The sequence below is a fragment of the Denticeps clupeoides genome, chromosome 1 (assembly GCF_900700375.1).
Source record: "Denticeps clupeoides chromosome 1, fDenClu1.1, whole genome shotgun sequence".
NCBI lineage: Eukaryota > Metazoa > Chordata > Actinopteri > Clupeiformes > Denticipitidae > Denticeps > Denticeps clupeoides.
This window is the reverse complement of record NC_041707.1, coordinates 1,457,361-1,481,013: the sequence shown is the minus strand read 5'-3', so window position 1 is coordinate 1,481,013 and position 23,653 is coordinate 1,457,361. Positions and strand designations below refer to the sequence as shown.

General features: G+C 50.8%; 1 protein-coding gene across 2 annotated transcripts; it reads left to right on the top strand.

Moving 5' to 3' along the window:
* Window positions 1-34: 34 nt before the first annotated feature.
* LOC114787091 (spectrin beta chain, erythrocytic-like) lies at window positions 35-23,310 on the top strand. 2 transcript variants are annotated; one of them, XM_028974861.1, is made up of 37 exons: window positions 35-136; window positions 1,903-2,107; window positions 5,457-5,608; window positions 5,696-5,869; window positions 6,643-6,740; window positions 6,869-6,949; window positions 7,046-7,161; window positions 8,070-8,182; window positions 8,258-8,445; window positions 9,372-9,489; window positions 9,580-9,738; window positions 10,017-10,319; window positions 11,150-11,300; window positions 12,917-13,787; window positions 13,885-14,022; window positions 14,096-14,855; window positions 14,935-15,137; window positions 15,425-15,515; window positions 15,593-15,739; window positions 15,810-16,073; window positions 16,149-16,373; window positions 16,468-16,557; window positions 16,658-16,942; window positions 17,653-17,783; window positions 17,879-18,083; window positions 18,167-18,390; window positions 18,755-18,905; window positions 18,995-19,239; window positions 19,312-19,450; window positions 19,529-19,613; window positions 19,956-20,152; window positions 21,364-21,434; window positions 21,499-21,571; window positions 21,657-21,889; window positions 21,978-22,137; window positions 22,241-22,283; window positions 22,381-23,310. In XM_028974861.1, exons 2-36 carry the CDS (start codon window positions 1,960-1,962, stop codon window positions 22,256-22,258), a joined length of 6,807 nt encoding a protein of 2,268 aa, XP_028830694.1. In that variant the 5' UTR covers window positions 35-136; window positions 1,903-1,959; the 3' UTR covers window positions 22,259-22,283; window positions 22,381-23,310. The 2 variants fall into 2 exon arrangements, with proteins under 2 accessions (XP_028830694.1, XP_028830702.1); XM_028974869.1 differs by having other exon boundaries at window positions 21,978-22,159; window positions 22,249-22,283.
* The last annotated feature ends 343 nt before the right edge of the window (window positions 23,311-23,653 follow it).

The window sequence follows — 23,653 nt, the reverse complement described above, 5'->3', positions numbered from 1 at the left end:
TCTGCGCGTCTGCCATTTAAAGCCCGCCCGCCCCCCCCGCTTTATTTTTACCCGCTGGGTGGGTCCGGGCGACCCGCCTGCCGCAGTCCAGGTCCGGTCCTGCACCCCGGGAGGAGCCGGGGCCGCCGTGCGCCAGGTGAGTGTCGGGTCAGAGGTCAACTCGTTCGTTTCGACTGTGACGGCGTTCGTGCGTAGAAACGAAGCGAAAGCTGCGGTTTAAAAAAATCAAATAAAAACGCGTAGTTTTTACTGTGCGTGTGTGTCAGCAGGCTCCGCCGCGACTCGTTCAGTAATTCGGCTCCACTCGTAAAAAAAAAAAAAGAATCGGATCTGAACTTCTTTCGACACTTCTCTTACATTTATAGCATTTATAAGACTTCTCTTGTTAGAAGAACTTTTAATTCGCTCTTTTACTCGTGCGCATGCGCGATTTAGATGTAACTCGTCGATTCGACTCCCATTTACAGAAGAATCGGTTCATTTCTTCGAGCCTAAAATGATCCGAGTCATTCACAGTCTATCACACACATACACACAGTCTGGATTCTTTCATTCACACTGAGATGTTCCTGTCCTGTTCTCTCTCTCTCTCCTGTGTCTTTATTTCTGTGTGTTAGTGAGCCTCAACACACACACACACACACACACACACAGACGGGCGAACAATCGCAGGGCTCATCGGAGTCTGTGTTGTGTCTCGGCGCGACGTGGCCTTATACGGTCACGTTCTCTCCAGGAACTCTGGTTGGTATTGATCTGCAGTTGTGCCGCTGCTCACGTTTCATTCCCGTAATCCAGCGCGTGTCTGTGGTCCTGCCAGCACGCCGCGCTGCGATTGGTCGAGGAGCAGGCCGTCTCACCCCTGGACCGAGGATGTGTGTCGATGCCGACCGGTGCAGAACGGGGTCAGGGAGGTGAAATGATGCGCTGTGATTGGCCTGGACGTGTGTGTAAAACGCTCCGTGGCTCGCGGTGCAGTGCGTCACGACGGTTGATTGTGAGTGTGTGAGATAAGGGGATTCCCGCCGACGGGTAGGTGGAGCGCCGCCCTGCACCGCTCTGATACGGACGCGCTCGCTGCTCCGGGGCCTCGTCTGTGCGGGGGACACCCTCCACTCATGTCCTGCCATCCGTCCGTCACACCTCAGCCGAGGCTTCTGGGAAATCCCGCCTCGGGAAGTAAAAAGCCGCACCGGAATTTTGTTAAAAAGGCCCGAAGGCCTCCGTGTGGACGATTGACGGGAGTCCTCGTTCTCAGGACGAAGGGCGTGTCTCTGCCACACGGCTGAGGGATGTGAGCGTGGAGGGGATGCCCCGCCCCTGCAAACCACGATAAGGGTCATGTGGTGTTGGGCGATAGAGTTTATCTGAGAGGGACCATGTCACGGGGGACCTCCTACAGCGAGGAACAAATGAAAGGCGTGTGTTTCCTGCGTTCCTCAGAGTCTGGAACCACCAACCAGACCAAAGTCCCCCTTTACTGGGCCATGGTGGTGAAAAACCGGACCGGGCCTGGTTCTCCAACCAGACCAAAGTCCCCCTTTACTGGGCCATGGTGGTGAAAAACCGGACCGGGCCTGGTTCTCCAACCAGACCAAAGTCCCCCTTTACTGGGCCATGGTGGTGAAAAACCGGACCGGGCCTGGTTCTCCAACCAGACCAAAGTCCCCCTTTACTGGGCCATGGTGGTGAAAAACCGGACCGGGCCTGGTTCTCCAACCAGACCAAAGTCCCCCTTTACTGGGCCATGGTGGTGAAAAACCGGACCGGGCCTGGTTCTCCAACCAGACCTGGGAGGTTTCGCTCCTATTTCAGTTCCTCAAACAGAACGTGGCTCCACTCATCTGTCGTGTCATCTTCACCTGCCTGACCACGTTCGTCTCCGTTTCTCCCCCTGTACAGTCGCAGCTTCGCCACACCTGAGTCCCCGCCCCTCGGGCCCCGTCCCCGCCGGCCGCCATGACCTCCACCACGGACTTCGACAACGCGGAGATCACGCAGCAGTACAGCCGCGTCAACACGCGCTTCGAGCTCTCGGACGAGGAGCTGGACAACGACAACAGCTCGGTGCGCGTCTTCGAGCGCTCGCGCATCAAGGCGCTGGCAGGTGAGTGGGCGGGGCCGGGGGACAGCGGCGTTCAGACCGAGGGCCTGAAAAATGGCACGTCCTGATAGTTCCCCAGTGGCCATCTGAGCCGAAGTAGAGGAGGTAGGTCCGCAGGGCGGGGCCAGTCAACTGCAGGAAAAGAACAACAAGGTCAAAGGTCGCAACCTGCACCCCTTTTTTTAGGTGAGGCGTTTAGAACATGACAGGGGTCAGACTTGTGTGCTGTCTAAAGGCGGAAATGTTGTTAACGCATCTTTGCGTCGTTTTTTCGCGCACGTACTCAAAAGTCAACGGAACGGATGCGGATGCAACACCTGCGTAAGTTTATAGGGGCGGTGTTGCGAGGGACGGCGAACTGTGTACGGATACGCATACGTAGCTGCCAGCAGGAATTTTTCTGGCTTAACTGGTTAACGTGAGTCATTTGTTCGTTCGTTCGTTCGTTCGCTCGTTCGCATCGAGTGATTTGGTCAATAAAACGTTTTTTTTTTTGTCGTCCCCATTGCACTACGGAAAATGAGACCGAATCTGATTCCCCCGCCAGACACACCCAGAGGCACACTCCCCGCACCACCCAGATATGCAGAGGCCATCACAGCCGCATACCCAGAATGCCTTTCTCTGACAGACCTGGACAGCTGCCCTGCCGAGGTCTGGTGAGGGTCGTCTCTGACCCGCCCACCCGCGGGAGGAAGCGTTTAAAATAGCCCCCGGTCACGGGACAGGTGCATCATGGGAGTGTGTTGGTTACCATCCCAGCAATGTCAGAGAGGACGTTGGCCAGCAGAGGTCACGTGGGTCCTGTCTGGGGTCGCGCTGCGTCCGATCCTCTAATCTGCTGTAATGTAATCAACGAGAGGAGGGGCGGAGACTGGAGGGTCACACCCACACACGCATGCGATGCACACCTCGCTGCCACGCCCCTGTTGTTGACATGGTGGCTGCAGGAGTCCACGTGTGAGCTGAAGCAGGTGTTCATATTGTATGCATGGCGGGGCAGGAGGATGTGGGAAGCGGCGCAGGCTGAGTGGAGGAGGAGGAGGAGGAGCAGGAGAGGGAGGAAGGGGCGTGGTGGGAAGAAGGACGAGAGAGAGGAGAGCGGTGCCTCGCTCCAGCCGGTCGTGCGGCGCGGGTGTCGGATGAGCAGCCCGTGTCTGTGCCGCTCCGCCCCGGTCGGGCAGCCCCGGCTGAGGGAGGTGAAGATCGGCCTGAAGACCAGCGGTCCCGGTCCAGCCGTCCGGCCTGCTGCCTCTCCGGCGTCCCAGCTCGGCGTGAGGTATGGCCAGGCGAAGGAGGGGCGGAGCAGGAGCACCCCGCCGGGCCACAGGGCGCCCCGGCCGGCCAGGGCGAACCTCGGCAGAGCGGAGCCGGCCCTCCGACCGCAGAGTAACGGGACCCTGACGGCGCCCCCTGAGGGACTCCTCCTCCCTCCACACTCCTCCTCATCCTCGCTCACACCGCGGCACCCGCACCACGCCCCGCCGCCCTCGTCCTCGTCTCAGGGCATGCGGCGGGGCCGCTGGCTCAGCTACAGCACCTCCAACATCTACTTCCACTCCGTTCTGGACGGAAGGTTCCGGCAGCTGCAAGGTACCCACAGGGCTTCCCAGCATGCACCTCTTCCCTGACCCGGCAGGCCACGCCCCAGTTCTGAGTTGTAATCGGGATGGATCCTGTTCTTTCTCCGGCTTCTCTTCTTCTTTTTGACCTAAATCAGGAGCGTTCAGGTCTAAACTGGGCGTCGCTCTTCTAAACTCTCATCATCCTGCTTTTTTTAGCTGCTGCTTCTGTCACTGAGAGCTTCTGCTGAGCCGCCTGCTGTCCCAGAGGTTCCACAGGATGTCATTTGCCCATGAAGATGGAATGTTTGTTGGTGTCCTCCATGTTAATGGGACGTTTGTAGGTATCTTGGTGACCTCCATGTTGATGGGACGTTTGTAGGTGTCTTGGTGACCTCCATGTTGATGTGATGTTTCTTGGTGTCCTGGTGTCCTCGATGTTTACAGGACGTTTCTTGGTGTCCTGGTGACCTCGATGTTGATGGGACGTTTGTAGGTGTCTTGGTGACCTCCATGTTGATGGGACGTTTGAAGGTGTCTTGGTGACCTCCATGTTGATGGGATGTTTGTAGGTGTCTTGGTGACCTCCATGTTGATGGGACGTTTGAAGGTGTCTTGGTGACCTCCATGTTGATGGGACGTTTGAAGGTGTCTTGGTGACCTCCATGTTGATGGGACGTTTGTAGGTGTCTTGGTGACCTCCATGTTGATGGGACGTTTGAAGGTGTCTTGGTGATCTCCATGTTGATGGGACGTTTGTAGGTGTCTTGGTGACCTCCATGTTGATGGGACGTTTGTAGGTGTCTTGGTGACCTCCATGTTGATGGGACGCTTCTACTCCTGATGTCAGGGTAGAAGTGGAGTTTCCTCTCGTTCCCCGGAAATAAAGTTTCAGTACAGATGGTGAAAGAGACATGAAACTTACGCTGTGATTCCAGTCGACATCTCAGTATCACACCTGCTGGGAGCTGTGAGTGTGTGTGAGTGTGTGTGTGTGTGTGTGAGAGTGTGCGGGTGTCTCGTGACGTCACCATTAGCATGATCTGCTTGCAGGCCACCAGCTGGAACGATAAATAAAAAGCGGCGGTGAACAGGGAAAATCCATCAGTGTTCATTATTGATGAGGCTGATGGAGGCGGCGTGGAACGACACAGGAGGAACAGCGAGAGTTTAGTCTCTCATGTACCGACACACACACACACACACACACACACTACACACACACACGCTTAAACGGGCGAGAGCGGCGGGTTACAGTGGAACAGTTACAGGAGACATGAATGTTGGTTTGTGGTGAACAAGCTACCTTCATGTTTTTAAATGGGCGTGGCTGGGCGTGGTCTGCTGTGGTAGCAGAATTGAAGATGATTTATGGAGAACTTCAGCGTTTGAACAGCAGCAGCAGGACCGGCGTGATGAGGAGCAAAGCGGGAAACGTGACGTCGAAATCTCCACGGAGGACGACGAGCGTTCTTAAAAGCTTCTCTCTCTCTCTTTATCTCTCTCTCTCAGGTCTTTTCGTGCTCTCCTTCCCTTTCTTCTCACTGTTTTTCTCCTGAATCTTTCATCACCAACGTCATTAAGCATGCTGCCTTTCCATTCCAGAGACTAACATGGCTGAGGCAGCCTCCGGAATAATATACATAAAGACACACACACACACTCACACACACACACACGTCTCCTCTTTGCATCAAGTTCTGTTCGGAACATCACGTTTCTGGTCCATGTACAGTCCACACGGGTCCTCTCATAGCTGTGTGTGTGTCTCCATGTTTCCTGCCTGTCAGATGAGCGTGAGGCTGTTCAGAAGAAAACATTCACCAAGTGGGTGAACTCCATCCTGGCGCGGGTCTCCTGCCGCATCTCAGACCTCTACCTGGACCTTCGTGATGGACGGATGCTCATCAAATTGCTGGAGGTTTTATCGGGAGAACGCCTGGTGAGTGTGGGATCAGGTCTGACAGCGTTCTGAGATGTTCCTGATCATGTAGACCAGAGAATGTTGACCATGTTTCCCGTTTTCCAGCCCAAACCTACGAAGGGCAGAATGCGGATACACTGCCTGGAGAACGTGGACAAAGCGCTTCAGTTCCTCCGGGAGCAGAGGGTTCATCTTGAGAACATGGGGTCACATGACATTGTGGATGGCAACCACCGTCTCATCCTGGGCCTCATCTGGACCATCATCCTCCGCTTCCAGGTCAGTTGGTCACTCCAGTGTGTGAAGGGTCTGCAGGGTTCCTCATGTCATCAGCCCCATGTTGTCACTTAAATTCCAAAGCAGAGAAAAATGCAGACGGTTCAGAGTTGTGTGTGGTGTGTGTTGTTCTGCGTTTTTGCTCTGACAGCGTCTGGTATTTTTAGTTCAGATGTTGGTTCTCTGTGCTGATCAGCCGCTTTTTTCTTTATGGTCAGAGAAACGTCTAAAGAACTCGGAGAAAATGAACGTTCTGCTAAATTTAGACCTCAGATCTTCAGACGTGCTGAAACTGAGTGTCTGGGTGTTTTTTCAGAGGCTTGCAGGTGAACATGGAGACCCGCTGCTCATGAGGAGATAGACATTTACATTTACAGCATTTATCAGACGCCCTTATCCAGAGCGACTTACAATCAGTAGTTACAGGGACAGTCTCCCTGGAGCAATTTAGGGTTAAGTGTCTTGCTCAGGGACACAATGGTAGTAAGTGGGATTCGAACCCGGGTCTTCTGGTTCATAGGCGAGTGTCCTAGATAGAGATAGAGATAAACTGGGAGGATCTGTTCATTCTCTGGATGCTTTCTGGTGAAATGGAATTAGAATTTTTACCAGGTGGCCAATTCTGGTAGATCAGACCTTTTAAAAGTTCTGGGCTAAGCCAGTTTCTGCTGCAGGAAAGATGAAGATATCTGGAACAGCGCAGTTTTATTTAAGATCAGACCCAAAACCTACTGTGGGGTTTTTTTTTATCGCTGATCATTATTTTATGCCCACAGATTCAGGACATTGTTGTGGAGACGGGACCAGCAGACCAGAAGGAGACCCGCTCTGCGAAGGACGCCCTGCTCCTCTGGTGTCAGATGAAGACTTCTGGGTAAAAATACCATTCTGGGCCCGGTTCCTAGCATTCCATGAATCCATTCCTCCCGTCCCTTCCAGTTTCTAAAACACCTAAAAAGAGGTGGAGAAACAGTCCCATCACTGAGCTTCTTCTTTCCCCAGGTATCCAAATGTAAACATCACCAACTTCACAACCAGCTGGAAAGATGGTCTGGCCTTTAACGCCCTCATACACAAACACAGGTGAGAGGCTCCGCCCCCCTGCATCCGCTCTTCCAGTGCTGCAGGGATGAGACACTAACATCTGACGCTATCTGTCCTCCAAATGTCCCGCTCCAGGCCTGACCTGGTCGACTACATCAAGCTCCAGAAGTCCAACCCAACACACAACCTGCAGCACGCCTTCGGCGTGGCTGAGCAGAAGCTGGGAGTCACCAAACTGCTGGACCCCGAAGGCAAGTGACCACTGCCACCTGCCGTAACATTCCGAACGGAGTTCAGTCCCTGGCAATGCCTCATACCTGGGGTCTGGGGTGTCAGAGGTCACAGCGGGAGTCTAATATTCCACCTCCACAAATCTGTTTTAGAATTGTCCTTGGCGGCCTGTCCAAATGTTAGTTTCGGCCTAGTCTTTACGTCCAGACTCATTTTAGTCTGGTCACGTTTCAGTTGACTAAAATCTGAGCTTTTTAGTCTTATTTTAGTCTGAATTATCCATGAACATTTTAGTCTAGTTTTAGTCAATGAAAATTGTATTTTAGCCTTTTTATTAATGCAATTCTATTTAACCCAGTCAATATAGTACAAGTACCGAGTTGAACAAAAACAATGTTTTCCTCGAGACAAACCCATTTCATAATTAGAACAAGGTTATCTTATTATTGTTACCTTATAGACTCAAGAATACTCGACATCCATTCCAGTGGCCGCATTTCTCCCCGCGTTTTTTTCGACACGCCTTCTGTTTTCTTTTCCATTTCATTGTAAAGAAAGTGCCCAAATTATGTCACGAGGAAGTGACGTCATCTGTTCGACCAGATGGGAGACACAGGAAACAGAAATACTACATAACATCGCGATTAAACGAGAGGAAATAACGTCTGGTCTTGTTTTTGCCACCGAGAACGAAGAGACATTTTAGTCTCTAGTTTTTATGTTGTAAACTACATTTAGTGTTGCTTTTATTCATTCGCCTGAAATATTTCTTCCTATTTGTTGTCACATGACCAGCTTTTACGTCTTGTCTCATTTTTGAAGATTCATTCATACATTTCATTGGCTTAAACAACACTATATTAGAGTCTATATTTCTGTCCCTACGCTTTGTTTTCTGTGTTCATTTGTCTTTGTTGGTTTGGGTCAGATGTGTTCACGGAGAACCCAGATGAGAAGTCCATCATCACCTACGTGGTGGCATTTTACCATTACTTCTCCAAAATGAAGGCTCTGGCGGTAGAGGGAAAGAGAATTGGGAAGGTGAGAGATGAGCAATTTTTTCTAATGAGGTCACGAATTTCTTTATCTTCACACTGGACGGTGTCTTGCATTCAGGTTTTGGACCATGCCATTGAAACTGAGAAGATGATTGAGAAGTACGAGACCCTGGCCTCTGACCTGCTGACGTGGATCGAGCAGACCATCGTCATCCTCAACAACCACAAGCTTGCCAATTCTCTGACTGGAGTCCAGCAGCAGCTCCAGGCATTCAACACGTATCGCACCGTGGAGAAACCTCCCAAGTGAGAGAACAGTAGCGTGACCCCGATCCACTCCAACCTCCCATGACCACCCCAGGGTCACATCCCACCTTCACAGCCGGTCGGCAGGGTGGAATGTGACGGGTGTATTTTCGGCCCGTAACCTTGTAGCGTTAAGCCCTCTGTGCTGAAACAGTTAGAGGAGCAGAGCGACGTTGTTCCAGAAATAGAGTTTACAGGCAGCCAGTGGGAACCAGTCCGGGTTCTCTAGGAAAGCCAATGATGGACATCAATATGGACTTTCGAAGTGTGGAACAGCAGAAACTTTTCACATTTTGAATAATCTTTATTTCATGTATATTGTGTAGATAAGTTTTAGGTCCCTGTCCTAGGATTTAGGTCCCTGTCAAACTGCCAACGCCTGAATGAATGTGGTGGACTGTTTGTGAAGGTTCTCAGTCATCCAGGTGAAGTTGGGGTCTGCATCTTCCCCTGCCACCTGATCAGTTGACAGTTGAGGGTCCAAAACATATGGCCGCAGGTCAGATGATACGACTACAAAGTCAATCATTGACCTGCGACCTAGGCTGCCCTGGTACCAAGTGTACCGATGTTCGAACATGGTGTCCGTTATGGCCAAGCTGTAGCTTGCACAAAAGTCCAATAACGAAACAATTAGGGCATTAGGACCTGCGCTGTGCATGGGGCTTGTTTGCTAGTATAAGGTCAAAGGTGTCACCTGGATTTGCATAAATACATACAATGTCTTTTATGATGTGGCACGATTGAGGGCTATGAGGTTAGTAGAGATCAGGCTCCTCCCATTTTGAAGGTTGTGTTCTGGAGCAATTGTACAGTTAGTTTCTCAGGCCATCTTATCCACTTTTTTTATTTAGACTACCATCAACCCTTCAGTGTCTCCTTCTACATCTCTAAGCTGTTAATTTCTCGTCTTTTCAATGTCCCAGGTTCCAGGAGAAAGGCAACCTAGAGGTGCTTCTGTTCACCATCCAGAGCCGGATGCGGGCGAATAACCAGAGGGTGTACACGCCCAGGGAGGGAACACTGGTGGCGGACATCAACCGGGTGAGAGGAGACGTGATGAACATTCCCACGCACTCTGCTGTTAACCTCCACTCGCGGACGAAGCGGTTCATCGCTGCCCGTGTGTTGTAGGCCTGGGAACGCCTGGAGCGCGCCGAACACGAGCGGGAGCGCGTCTTGCGGGACGAACTCATCAGGCAGGAGAGGTTAGAGCAGATGGCCCGACGTTTCGACAGGAAAGCGGCCATGAGAGAGACGTGGATGATGGAGAACCAGAGACTGGTGGCACAGGTACCACACACACACACACACACACACATTTACATTTACAGCATTTACCAGACGCCCTTATCCAGAGCGCCTTACAGTCAGCAGGGACAGGGACAGTCCTCCCCTGGAGACACTCAGGGTTAAGTGTCTTGCTCAGGGACACGATGGTAGTAAGTGGGGTTTGAACCTGGGTCTTCTGGTTCTGGCTACTACCACACACACACACACACACACACACACACACACACAGCAGTAGACTATTGGATCACATTTGTGCTCATTCGCTGCCTCCCTTCCAGGACAACTTCGGCTATGACCTGCCAGCAGTGGAAGCGGCGAAAAAGAAGCACGATGCCATCGAGACGGACATCGCTGCGTACGAGGAGCGCGTTCTGGCCCTCGTCGCCATGTCGCGAGAGTTGGAGTCCGAGCGTTACCACGACGGCAAGCGCGTGGACGCTCGCAAGGACAATGTCCTGCGCCTGTGGGAGTACCTGCAGGAGCTGCTGAGCTCCAGGAGGCGTCGGCTGGAGAAGAATCTGACGCTGCAGAGGATCTTCCAAGAGATGCTGCACATAATCAACTGGATGGATGAGATGAAGGTGCAGATTTGTCATCCACCTCCAGTTCCACTTTTCTCTGTTATATGTGTGTGATATTTACATTTCCAGTATTTACCAGACGTCCTTATCCAGAGCGACTTACAGTCAGTAGTTACAGGGACAGTCCCCCCTGGAGACACTCAGGGTTAAGTGTCTTGCTCAGTGACACGATGGTAGTAAGTGGGATTTGAACCTGGGTCTTCTGGATCATAGGCGAGTGTGTTACCTACTAGGCTACTACCACCCTGGGGATATTGTAACGGTGCTGCACCAAGAACCATTGGCCCACCTTCTTCTGAAGTTCTGGAGCATCAGCTTGATTTGTGGCATTTGTGACGTGATTATCATTGTGATACACAGCAGCACAGCTCACAGTGACACAGTGAAACGTGTCCTCTGCATTTAACCCATCACCCTTGGTGAGCAGTGGGCAGCCATGGCAGGCGCCCGGGGAGCAGTGTGTGGGGACGGGACCAGGATTTGTTGATTACTCAGAGAGAATGTCCCAATGTCATGAAAATTCCTTCCTCATCGACCACTCACCACACTCAGACCATATTCGGTTTCATTATTCAGCTTGTCACATTTATTTACGGTGGTTAGGTGAAACCACAACGACCCCAATTAACATTTTTGGAAAAAAATTATATTTGATAAAACAAATTTACAAGCAGCAAATTATAGGGAAAGAATCGGTACTATAAAAAAAGTTCCTGTTTACTGACCGAGCTCAACCCGACCCAACCTGACGGGTTGGCGGAGGGGGCTGCACCAAATATCAAGTGGCTCCTCCCCTCTATGACGGTTGTTCCCGTGTCGCTCCTCTCCAGGCTCGTCTGCTGTCACCCGATTTTGGAAAGCACCTGCTGGAGGTGGAGGACCTGCTGCAGAAACACGCCCTGGTGGAGGCGGACATCGGCGTGCAGTCAGACAGGGTTCGATCGGCCAACGCCGCGGCTCTCGAGTTCGCCGACGGTGACAGTGAGTCCTGAATCGCCAACCGGGTTTCGTTTGAACACAATAAGCATTAAAAGTGATGGGGACCTCTCCTACTAATGTCTGCAAGAAGAATGATAACAACTTATTGGTTGAAACCTGAACCCCCCACGACCTCACAGTGGATACCAGACAGTTATATTTAATGTTCTAAAGTTATGAAAAAAAAAACAGTTATATTTAATGTTATAAAGTTATAAAAAAAAAACTGTTATATTTAATGTTATAAAGTTATAAAAAAAACAGACAGTTATATTTAATGTTATAAAGTTATAAAAAAAAAACTGTTATATTTAATGTTATAAAGTTATAAAAAAACAGACAGTTATATTTAATGTTATAAAGTTATAAAAAAAACAGACAGTTATATTTAATGTTAGAAAGTTATAAAAAAAACAGTTATATTTAATATTATAAAGTTATAAAAAAAAACAGACAGTTATATTTAATGTTATAAAGTTATAAAAAAACAGACAGTTATATTTAATGTTATAAAGTTATAAAAAAAAAACAGACAGTTATATTTAATGTTAGAAAGTTATAAAAAAAAACAGTTATATTTAATATTATAAAGTTATAAAAAAAAACAGACAGTTATATTTAATGTTATAAAGTTATAAAAAAAAAACAGACAGTTATATTTAATGTTATAAAGTTATAAAAAAAAAACAGAGTTATATTTAATGTTAGAAAGTTATAAAAAAAAACAGTTATATTTAATATTATAAAGTTATAAAAAAAAAACAGACAGTTATATTTAATGTTATAAAGTTATAAAAAAAAACAGACAGTTATATTTAATGTTAGAAAGTTATAAAAAAAACAGTTATATTTAATATTATAAAGTTATAAAAAAAAACAGACAGTTATATTTAATGTTATAAAGTTATAAAAAAACAGACAGTTATATTTAATGTTATAAAGTTATAAAAAAAAACAGAGTTATATTTAATGTTATAAATGAATAAAAAAAAAACAGACAGTTATATTTAATGTTAGAAAGTTATAAAAAAAAACAGTTATATTAAATATTATAAAGTTATAAAAAAAACCAGACAGTTATATTTAATGTTATAAAGTTATAAAAAAAAAACAGACAGTTATATTTAATGTTATAAAGTTATAAAAAAAAAACAGAGTTATATTTAATGTTAGAAAGTTATAAAAAAAAACAGTTATATTTAATATTATAAGTTATAAAAAAAAAACAGACAGTTATATTTAATGTTATAAAGTTATAAAAAAAAACAGACAGTTATATTTAATGTTATAAAGTTATAAAAAAAAAAACAGAGTTATATTTAATGTTATAAAGTTATAAAAAAACAGACAGTTATATATAATGTTAAAAAGTTATAAAAAAAAACAGACAGTTATATTTAATGTTATAAAGTTATAAAAAAACAAACAGTTATATTTAATGGGACAGTTGACAGCACAACTACAGTTGAAGATGGGGGCCAGTTCAAAGCCTTGTTGGATACGCCACTTATGTCTCTTTTAAGTTTATATTTTTGCTTGAAGTCTATTTATTTATTTTTATTATTATTATTTATTGTAATTACATATATCTGAACACTGAACCCCTCCTCCGCTCTCAGGCTACAAGCCATGCGACCCGCAGGTCATCCGCGACCGCGTCCAGCACCTGGACCTGTGCTACCAGGAGCTCTGCACGCTGGCTGCTCAGAGGAAGGCCCGGCTGGAGCAGTCGCGCCGCCTCTGGAACTTCTTCTGGGAGACGGCCGAGCTGGAGAGCTGGATTCGGGAGAAGGAGCACATCTTCTCCTCCCTGGACTACGGCAAGGACCTGACCAGCGTGCTGGTGCTCCAGGCCAAGCACGACGCCTTTGAGGACGAGCTGGCCGCCCGGCGCGCGCACCTCCAGCAAGTGATGGGCGAGGGGGAGAAGATGGTGCAGGCCAAGCACTTGGGGACCCCCAAAGTTCAGGCGCGGATGGAGGACGTCCGGCGCCAGTGGCAGCAGCTGGAGGAGCTAGCTGCGTTCCGGAAGCAGAACCTCCAGGATACGCAGCGCTTCTTCCAGCTGCAGGGTGACGCCGATGACTTCAAGGCGTGGCTTCTGGAGGCCACGAGGCAGGCCAGCAGTGACGACGTGGGCCACGATGAATACACCACGCAGCGGCTGGCCAAGAGGCACCGTCACCTCTGCGACGAGACGGCCAAAAACGCGGCGCCGCTCGACGGCCTGAGCAAGCAGGCTGCCTCCCTCCCTGAGGAGCTACGAAACACCCCGGACGTCCAGCGGCGGCTGAAGGACGTTCGAGACCTGTACGTAGAGCTGCTGTCACTGCTGGACATCCGCAAGAAGCGTCTGGAGGACTCGCTGGCCCTCTACACCGTCTTCAGCGAGACAGACGCCTGTGAGCTCTGGATGGGCCAGAAGGAGACGTGGCTGGTGGGCCTGGAGACACCTGAGAAGCTGGAGGACCTGGAGGTGGTGCAGGACAGGTACGAATGCATAAGAATGTATAAGTCCATCCGTTTTTGCCGATGGAGTGCTATAGACCTGCAGTAACGTCCCTCTCCTGGTCACTGTGGACCTCAGGTTAGGAATCCTGGCGTCGGAGATGTACAACATGCAGATGCGGATTGATGACATCAACAGATCGGCCAAACAGCTGAAGGACAGCAGACACCTGCGCACCAAGGAGGTGAAGGAGTGTCAGGGGCGGCTCAATAAGAGGTGAGACGAGCGGCCTGTCCTGCTGTGGTCTCCCGGTGGTGTCCCGAGGTTGACTTTGTGCCGTGTGTTGTAGATGGGCGGCCTTTAAGGCCATGGTGGAGGACAAGAAGCAGAAGGTTGACTCCGCCCTCAGTCTGCACAACTACGGGCTGGAGTGCGGCGAGACGGAGGCCTGGATCACAGACAAGACGCGCGTCATCGAGTCCACGCAGGACCTGGGGAACGACCTGGCCGCCGTCATGACCATCCAGCGCAAGCTGTTCGGAATGCAGCGCGACCTGGCTGCCATCCAGGACAAACTGGACTTCCTGCGCGCCGAGGCCCAGCGTCTGGCCCAGGAGCACCCGGAGAACGCGGATGAGATCCTGGGGCGTAGGGCGGAGCTGGACGCGGCGTGGGACAAGCTCAAACGCACAATGAAGGACCGAGAAGACTCGCTGGGTGAGGTGAGCAAGCTGCAGAACTTCCTGCAGGACATGGACGACTTCCAGGCCTGGCTCTTCAAAAACCAGAAGGCCGTGGCCTCAGAGGACATGCCCGCCTCCCTCCCCGAAGCCGAGCAGCTGCTCAGCCTCCACGACGCCGTACGGGCGGACATGGACGGCCACGAGGAGGACTACCACCGCGTCCGGGACACGGGCGCGGCCGTCACCCAGGGCCTGCAGGACGACCCGCAGTACCAGCAACTGGAGCAGAGGTTGAAGGGGCTGGACAAGGGCTGGGATGAGCTGCACAAGATGTGGGACAGCCGCAAGAACTTCCTGGACCAAGGCCTGGGCTTCCAGCAGTTCCTGCGCGATGCAAAGCAGGCGGAGACCATTTTAAACAACCAGGTATGAGGCGAGAGACAATAGTTGTGTGTCCTGAATGTTATGATGGGTGGTGGCATGAGGGTCTGTCTCCTTGTACCAGGAATACACACTGGCTCACCTGGATCAGCCAGATACGCTGGATGGAGCAGAGAAGGCGCTGAGGAAGCATGAGGACTTTGTTTGCACCATGGATGCTAATGAGGAGAAGATCGCGAACACCCTGGAAGGAGGTCAGAGGGTCGTGGACAGTGGCAACCTCCACTCGGGGAGGGTGAAGGACAAGATGACCTCCATCCAGGACAGGTGGGTCGTTTCTACATCCTCTTTTTCCTCACGTTTTTCTGCCATTACTGGTCATGAGTGGAGTTCTTGATGGAGAATGTAGCTGTTGTAACTCAGCTGGACTGGATGCCGTCTCAGCAGCAATCAGTTAAGTAACAAGATCTCCAGCGCTGGTCATTAGAGGGTCTGAGGCTGGGAGAGGAATTCTGATGGATATTGATTGGATTTTGAAGAGCAGATTTACTGCCTGTGCACCAGCTTATACCTCTGTGTGTGTGTGTGTGTGTGTGTGTGTGTGTGGTTCTCAGACACAACACCAATCGGGAGAAGGCAGTAGAAGTTTCAGGGAAATTGAAAGACAACCGGGACCTTCAGCACTTCCTTCAGAACACTCAGGATGTGAGAGATTATTTAATTGACTTGACGGATTTTCCAACACATGGACCAACACTGACCATCATCTCTCTCTCTGGCAGCTTACCTTGTGGATTAATGAGAAGATGCTGACAGCTCAGGACACGTCGTATGATGAAGCAAGGAACCTCCACAGCAAGTGGCAGAAGCACCAGGCCTTCATGGCAGAACTGGCTTCCAACAAGCTCTGGCTCAGCAAGATTGATCAGGTGGTAAATCCATCCAAATTCTGAGTTTTTACCCTGCAGAGTGCAGCTCTGACTGATCTTTGTGGTCCAGGAGGGTCAGGAGCTGATGGAGTCGAAGCCCGAGTTTGAGCCCATTGTGAGAGAACGTCTCACTCAGCTGCATGACCTCTGGGACCATCTGGAATCAACCACGCAAGAGAAGGCCCGGCTGCTGTTCGACGCCAACCGCTCTGAGCTGTACGACCAGAGCCTTGCAGACCTGAAGAAATGGCTGGCCGACCTCCAGCAGCAGCTGCAAGGAGACGACGAGGTCAAAGACCTGACCAGTGCCAACATCCTGCTGAAGAAGCATCAGGTCATCAGATCCCGAACGGCAGTGTTGGGGTGTTGGTGATTAGGTGAGAGATCTAAACTCCTCTCCTCTGTCCAGATGACGGAGAACCAGGTTCGCGAGCGTGGCCGTGAGCTGGAGGAGCTGCAGGAAGCCGTGCAGAAACATGGAACTCTGCGCGAGGACCAGCCCGAGATGGAGGCTGAGCAGCAGGCCCTGCAGGCCGACTTCCAGAAGATCCTAACGCCCCTGGCACAGCGCCGGGGCAAACTGGAGGCGGCCAAAGCTGTCCACCAGTTCTACAGGGACCTCGCTGACGAGATCGTGAGAGACAACTACCCAACATCTCAGGTTCTCCTACAGCTCAAGAGCTTCAGTGGGTGGTAACTGTGAATTTCTCGCTCCCTCTGCCTCTCAGCTCTGGGTGGAGGACAGGCTTCTCTTAGCAATGTCTCAGGACCATGGCAACAATCTACAGACCGTGCAGCTTCTCCTGAAGAAGAACCAGGTGGGACAATCCGGAAAAAGACAAAGATTTGTAGGTCGGTAATTATGAGGTGACTATGTAGTTGGACGAATCTTCTTCTCTCCACGTGTTCACCCCACAGAGTCTTCAGAAGGAAGTTGAGGGCCACCAGCCCCGGGTGGCTGAGGTTCTGGACCGCGGCCACAGGATGGCACTGGCATCAGAGGGCAGTCCGGAGGCGGAGCACATACGGGAGCAGATGAGGGAGCTGGAGGAGGCGTGGCCGCAGCTGCTGGAGGAGATCGGCAAGCGGCGCGAGCGGCTGCGCGGCGCCGACAAGGCGCAGCAGTACCTGAACGACGCCGACGAGGCCGAGGCCTGGATCGGAGAACAGGAACTCTACATGATCGCCGACGAGAAGGCCAAGGTGACTTGGACTGTTCATTCTGTCAATGACATTTACAAACTTCAGTTAACACACTCGCCTATGAACCAGAAGACCCGGGTTCAAACCCCACTTACTACCATCGTGTCCCTGAGCAGGACACTTAACCCTGAGTGTCTCCAAGGGGGGACTGTCCCTGTAACTACTGACTGTAAGTCGCTCTGGATAAGGACGTCTGGTAAATGCTGTAAATGTAAATGTAACGATGAAATATCTTTATGGGTCCTTGATGGACCCTTGAAAAACGTCACGAGACGTAAATGCTGGTCATGTGACGATAACTAGAATGAAATGAATAATGTAATATTGTTGCCGAATAAAACGAGACTCAACGCGATTTACAAAATAAAAACTGTAGAGTAAAATGTTTGCTCTTGTTCAATCGTGATATTATTATTCTTCTGCAGTATTCCCGTTATTTGGTTATAGAAATTTGCCGGTGGGTTATCAGATGCCACTTTCTTTACGATGAGGTGGAAAAGAAAACAGAACGTGTGTTGAATTACGCCAAAATGCCCGGATTTCAGTCGACTGGAACCTGACTGGAATAAAATGAGTCCGGATGTGACCAAAACGAATAAAAGTTCAAACGGCCGCTCGATTCAAAGACTAAACTAGTCAAAAGTGACTATACTGACCTGACCGGTCCTGAGTTCGTACAAACGATCCGTTCCCTTCCCCTCTTGCCTCAGGATGAGCAGAGCGCCATGGTCCTGCTGAAGCGCCACCTGGTCCTGAAGCAGGGCGTGGATGACTACGCCGGTGCCATTCGGAAGCTGGCCGACCGCGCCCAGAAGATGCTGGTGGAGGACCACCCAGACGGGTCTGCGACGCTACCTGCTGCTCGTCTGGAACTGTCGAACATCTTTGGAAAAATCACCTCATTCCTCGTGTGTGTGTGTGTGTGTGTGTGTAAAGGGAGGCCATCATTCGCCGGCAGGGACAAGTGGACAAGCAGTACGCGGGGCTGAAGGAGTTGGCGGAGGAGCGCCGGAAGAACCTGGACCACACCTACCACCACTTCCTGCTGAGCCGTGAGGTGGAGGACCTGGAGCAGTGGATCGCGGAGCGGGACATCGTCGCGTCCTCGCAGGAGATGGGACAGGACCTCGACCACGTCACGGTGTGGAGCAGCCGACCTCCTGAACTCCGTCTCCTGTCGAAATTGGTGTTGAATGCGCCAGGCTGATTTCCCACATTTCCCAGATCCTGCGGGACAAGTTCCGCGAGTTCGCGCGGGACACCGGCGCCGCGGGTCAGGAGCGGGTGGACTCGGTGAATCAGATCATCGACGAGCTGATCGCCGGCGGCCACAGCGAGTCGGCCACGCTGGCCGAGTGGAAGGACGGGGTGAACGAGAGCTGGGCCGACCTGCTGGAGCTGATCGACACCCGGGCGCAGCTCCTGACTGCGTCCTACGACCTGCTGAAGTGAGTGACGCTTCCGACACGAGGATCCTGGCGAGGGTATCACGTGGCCCCGTAATCAGAAGGTTGCCGGTTCGAATCCCGGTCCACCCAGGTGCCACTGAGGTCCCCTTGATGAAGGTCCCACACACTGCTCCCCGGGCGCCTGTCATGGCCGCCCACTGCTCACCAAGGGTGACAAATTTCACAAGTATCACAAGTGACAATTTTTTTTTTTGGACTTTGTCATTTTTTGAGCTTTTTCCATTTCCGCTCAGGGTGATGGGTTAAATGCAGAGGACAAATGTCACTGTGTGCACCGTGTGCTGTGCTGCTGTGTATCACAAGTGACAATCACTTCGCTTCACTTCGTTCTTTCGATGCCCAGGTACTTTGAGGACGGGAAGGACCTGGTGGTGCAGATCCAGGAGAAGCAGAACGAGCTCCCGGAAGACGTTGGCGATGACTTCAGCAAGGCGGAGTCGTTCCACCGCATGCACGGCGCGTTCGAGAGGGCCATCAGTTCCCTGGGCAAACAGGTTCCGCTCACACCCCGGCAGAACATCACCGGTCCCGACACATGCGGACGCGCGCCGCTTACCGTCCCCCCCCCCCCCCCCCCCGCCAGGTCCAGCAGTTCCAGGAGACGGCGGGACGGCTGCACGCCCAGTACGCAGGCGACCAGGCCGACGCCATCCAGGCGATGGGCCGGGAGGTGCTGGAGGCGTGGAAGGGTCTGCTGGACGCCTGCGCCGGCCGCCGCGCCCAGTTGGTGGACACTGCCGACAAGTTCCGCTTCTTCACCATGGTCCGGGACCTGATGGCCTGGATGGAGAGCATCGTCCAGCAGATCGAGACGCAGGAGAAGCCCAGGTGAGTGAGTGGGTTGTGGGAGGAGCTGGTAGAGCCGAACAGAACCCCCGGAAATCCGTCGTCTCTCGCCAGGGACGTGTCCTCTGTGGAGCTGCTGATGAAGTACCACCAGGGGATCCGTGCAGAAATCGAGACCCGCAGCCTGAAGTTCAACGAATGCGTCGACCTGGGACACGCCCTGCTGGCGCGCAAGCACCGCGACTCTGCTGAGGTCAGGGGTCGCCGTGGTAAAAACGAGCGTTTTTAAACTGGTTTTACCGCGACATGACGATTGCTCCGCCTCTTTCAGGTTAAAGACAAGCTGACGACGCTGAAGGACCGGAGGAGTGACATGATGCTGAAGTGGGACGACAGGTGGCACTGGCTCCGCCTTTGTAAGTCATGGTCCCACACACACACACACACACACACCATCTCTCCAGTCTGCTCACCTCTGGGGGCAGTGGTGGCCTAGCGGTTAAGGAAGCGGCCCCGTAATCAGAAGGTTGTTCGAATCCCGATCTGCCGAGGTGCCACCCAGGTCCCCTTGATGAAGGTCCCGTCCCCACACACTGCTCCCCGGGCGCCTGTCATGGTGCCCACTGCTCACCAAGGGTGATGGGTTAAATGCAAAGGACACATTTCACTGTGTGCACCGTGTGCTGTGCTGCTGTGTATCACAAGTGACAACCACTTCACTTTACTTTACTTTACCTCTGCCCACTTCTGCCATCTAGTGTTGGAGGTGTGTCAGTTTGCGCGAGACGCGTCGGTGGCGGAGGCGTGGCTTGTTGCTCAGGAGCCATATGTGGCCAGCAGGGATGTTGGTGAGACGGTGGACGAGGTGGAGAAGCTGCTGAAGAGACACGAGGCCTTTGAGAAATCGACCGCCACGTGGGAGGAGCGCTTCTCTGCACTGGAACGCCTCACCACGGTACGCGTCTCTTACAGCGCATCTGGAAAGAACCTTTTACACATTTTATGTTATGTTACAGCCTCATTCCAGAATTCTACACACGACAACACCGCATAATGACAACGTGAAAAAAAAATTATACTTAATTTATTTAAGATAAAAAAAAAAACATGTGAGAAGTCACATATAGATAAGTATTCACAGCCTTTACTCAATTACAGCGTCAAGTCCTTTTGAGAATGATGCCACCAGCTTGGTCCACCTGTCCTTGGCCAGGTTCACCCATTCCTCTTTGCAGCACCTCTCAAGCTCCATCAGCGTCGGTGCACGGCCATTTTAAGAGAGACGTTTAACACTAGAGGCCCTCAGATTCAAGCCTGGGCTCAGGCAGGGCCACTCAAGGACGTTCACAGAGTTGTCCTGAAGCCGCTCCATCGATACCTTGGCTGTGTGTTTAGGGTCGTTGTCCTGCTGAAAGTTACATTTTTGTCTCATTTGACCAGAGAGTTTTCTTTCTCGTGGTCTGAGAGTCCTTCAGGTGCCTTTTGTCAAACTCCAGGCGGGCGGCCATGTACCTTTTACTAAGGAGCGGCGTCCATCTGGCCACTCTACCATACTGGCCTGATTGGTAGAATGCTGCAGAGATGGTGTTCCTTCTAGAAGGTTCTCCTCTGTCCACAGAGGACCACTGGAGCTCTGACAGAGTGACCACTGGGTTATTGGTCACCTCCCTGACTTCTGTCCTTCTCCCACGATCGCTTGGTTTAAGTGGCCAATCATGTCCAATTAAATTAAGCCGTTGGCACGTATTACGGGTCCTTACCCGCTAGGCCACCGCTGCCCCATATTTACATTACATTTACATTTTACGGCATTTACCAGACGCCCTTATCCAGAGAGACTTATAATCGGTAGTTACAGGGACAGTTCCCCCCTGGAGACACTCAGGGTTAAGTGTCCTGCTCAGGGACACGATGGTAGTAAGTGGGATTTGAACCTGGGTCTTCTGGTTCATAGTCGAGTGTGTTACCCGCTAGGCTACTACCACCCATATTGGCCTTACGGGGAGTTGTGTGTAGAATTCTGCACCGTATATCCTGTTCTTCGCTCACTCTCATTGGATACCATGTACACTGGTACATGTCCATGACCTGAGCTGCATTCGTCCTTCACCTTCAAGTCACGCCGTGTAAAGCGTCTGATACGTGGACCTCACGTAATCTCCACAGATGGAGTTGCTGGAGATCAGGAAACAGCAGCAGGAACTGCAGCAATACAGAGCAGAGGACAAGGAGAGCAGGTAACACACACGCACACACACCCACACACACACGCACAAACCCACTCTCGGCCCCTTTGTGTAGTGCGTTTAGGAGAGAGGACACGGGCTTTGTTGACGACTCGTCTCAGCTCTTCACCGTGGAGGATCAGTCTCTGGTCGGTAGTAAATAAATTCATCAGATTGCGATAAAAAGTGAAAAAAGACGTTGGACATAAGTGGCGTTCCCGTTGGACACTGTAGTTGGCGTCGGGCGTGGCGGAGCCCAGCTCAGGGCAGGTGGATGGGACCGCCGGAGACTCCGCCGCCCTGGTCGTCTCGGAGAGCGGCCTGCCGGACTTGGACCTGGCGTCTGGCGAGCTGGACCGGGCGCAGACCCTCCCCGCCGAGGCGCCCCGAGTCCAGCCGGTCATCCGGGACGGTCCCCTGATCAGGAAACACGAGCTGGAGGCGTCGGGGAAGAAGGCCCCCAACAGGTCGCTGGCTTTACTCTGTTACACTGAGCGGGAACGTTTCTGGAATTCGAAATTAACCAGAACGCCGGTTCCTTCTGCTGGTCCTCAGGTCCTGGAACAGCCTGTACTGTGTGCTGAAACCTGGACAGCTGTCCTTCTACAAGGACGCCAAGAGCTTCGGCCACAGCGTGACGTTCCACGGTGAGGACCCCTTGTCCCTGGACGGCTCGACCTGTGAGGTTCTGACCAACTACAAGAAGAAGAAGCAGGTGTTTCAAACTCGGGTGAGGAGCCGAGTTGAAAGTTCAGAGCAGCTCTGCTCATGTTCACGTAACGTTCCTGATTCTCAGTGTTTCCTATATTGTTCTAAAGATTGGCAGATGGCAGTGAGTTCCTGTTCCAATGTAAAGATGAGGTGGGTGTGACAAACCAATCAATTCTGCACATTAATCCACACACACACACACACACACACATACACACTCAGCCAGAATAAAATGTCCCTTTCTCAGGAGGACCTGCAGAGCTGGACCCAGGCCATAGAAGGCGCCACTGTTCCCCAGCCAGAGGAGGAGGCCCCGGGGCCTTCAGGAGCCGGCCGCGCCCAGAGCCTCCCGCCACCGTCCTCGTCCACACTCCCAGAGGCCTCGTCCAGCAAAAAGGACAAGGAGAAGCGATTCAGCCTGTTCACCCGGAAGAAGTGAGGCCGCGTTGCAATGGAGACGCCCGTTCTTGCCCGTCAGGTTACACATTTCCCATAATGCCGTTAGCACCTGTATTTACTCGTCCTCCACCGCTGTCATCTTTTATTTCTCTCTCTCATTCACCAAATCGTCGGAATGCCAACCAAAGATCATTTTGTCATTTCTGCTCGTTTAATCCTCTTTTTATTTGCTTTGCGCATGCTTTTTATATCAGCTTCATACTCATATCCACGTGCCCTGTAATGACCTGCCTTATAACTCACGGAGAAATGGTTGCGACAGGAATACTGTGTTCTTCTGCTGTACTTTTACCTTCCAGCGTCCAGACCAGCGGCCAGAATCTGGGTCACCTGGGGTTCACGTGCAGCGCTGGTCTGGACTCCATCGTCATCTTTTCATTTCGACAACAGGGTCCACTTTATATCCACTTTATATATTGAGAAGATGGCGGGTCTAACGCCAGGCGTGAAGGGCAGCTGACCAGCTGCCCGTCAGAATGTTCTCATTGGTCAGTAGTGACTGCAGCAGAGCCAATCAGGTCCATCCAGCTTTCTTTTGTGACACAGTGATGTTAAATGTTGTATAAAAACTCGAATGACTACTCCGTTATACGAAAAAACTTTGTATTAAGCCTCAAATGTCTTTTTTTAATCCAAATGAATGCATGAATTGCTTTATTTTATTTTAAATGGTGCTATAATATGGTCATTATATATAAATATATACACTTTAAATCCTTCTGTGTGTTTTGTGTCCTGTCACTCATCCATTCTCATGTAAACCTGACAAGAAAACTTCTCACCATCAAGAGTCAGAGAAGAATCCCACTGCTGGGGACTCTGCACAGTCACTTGTAGTCAATTTATGCATTTTCATAAAAATATAAATGATGCCGAAATAAACAAAATGAAGCCATATATATATATATATACACACACATGATGAAAGTGTATATATACATATACTTTTTTGTAAATATATAACTGTAGGATTATAAAATTATATATGAAAATCCTGGATTCTTGATAAGAACTGGCGGCATTTAATCTTGACGTTTCTTTGACTCATTTTTATACTACAT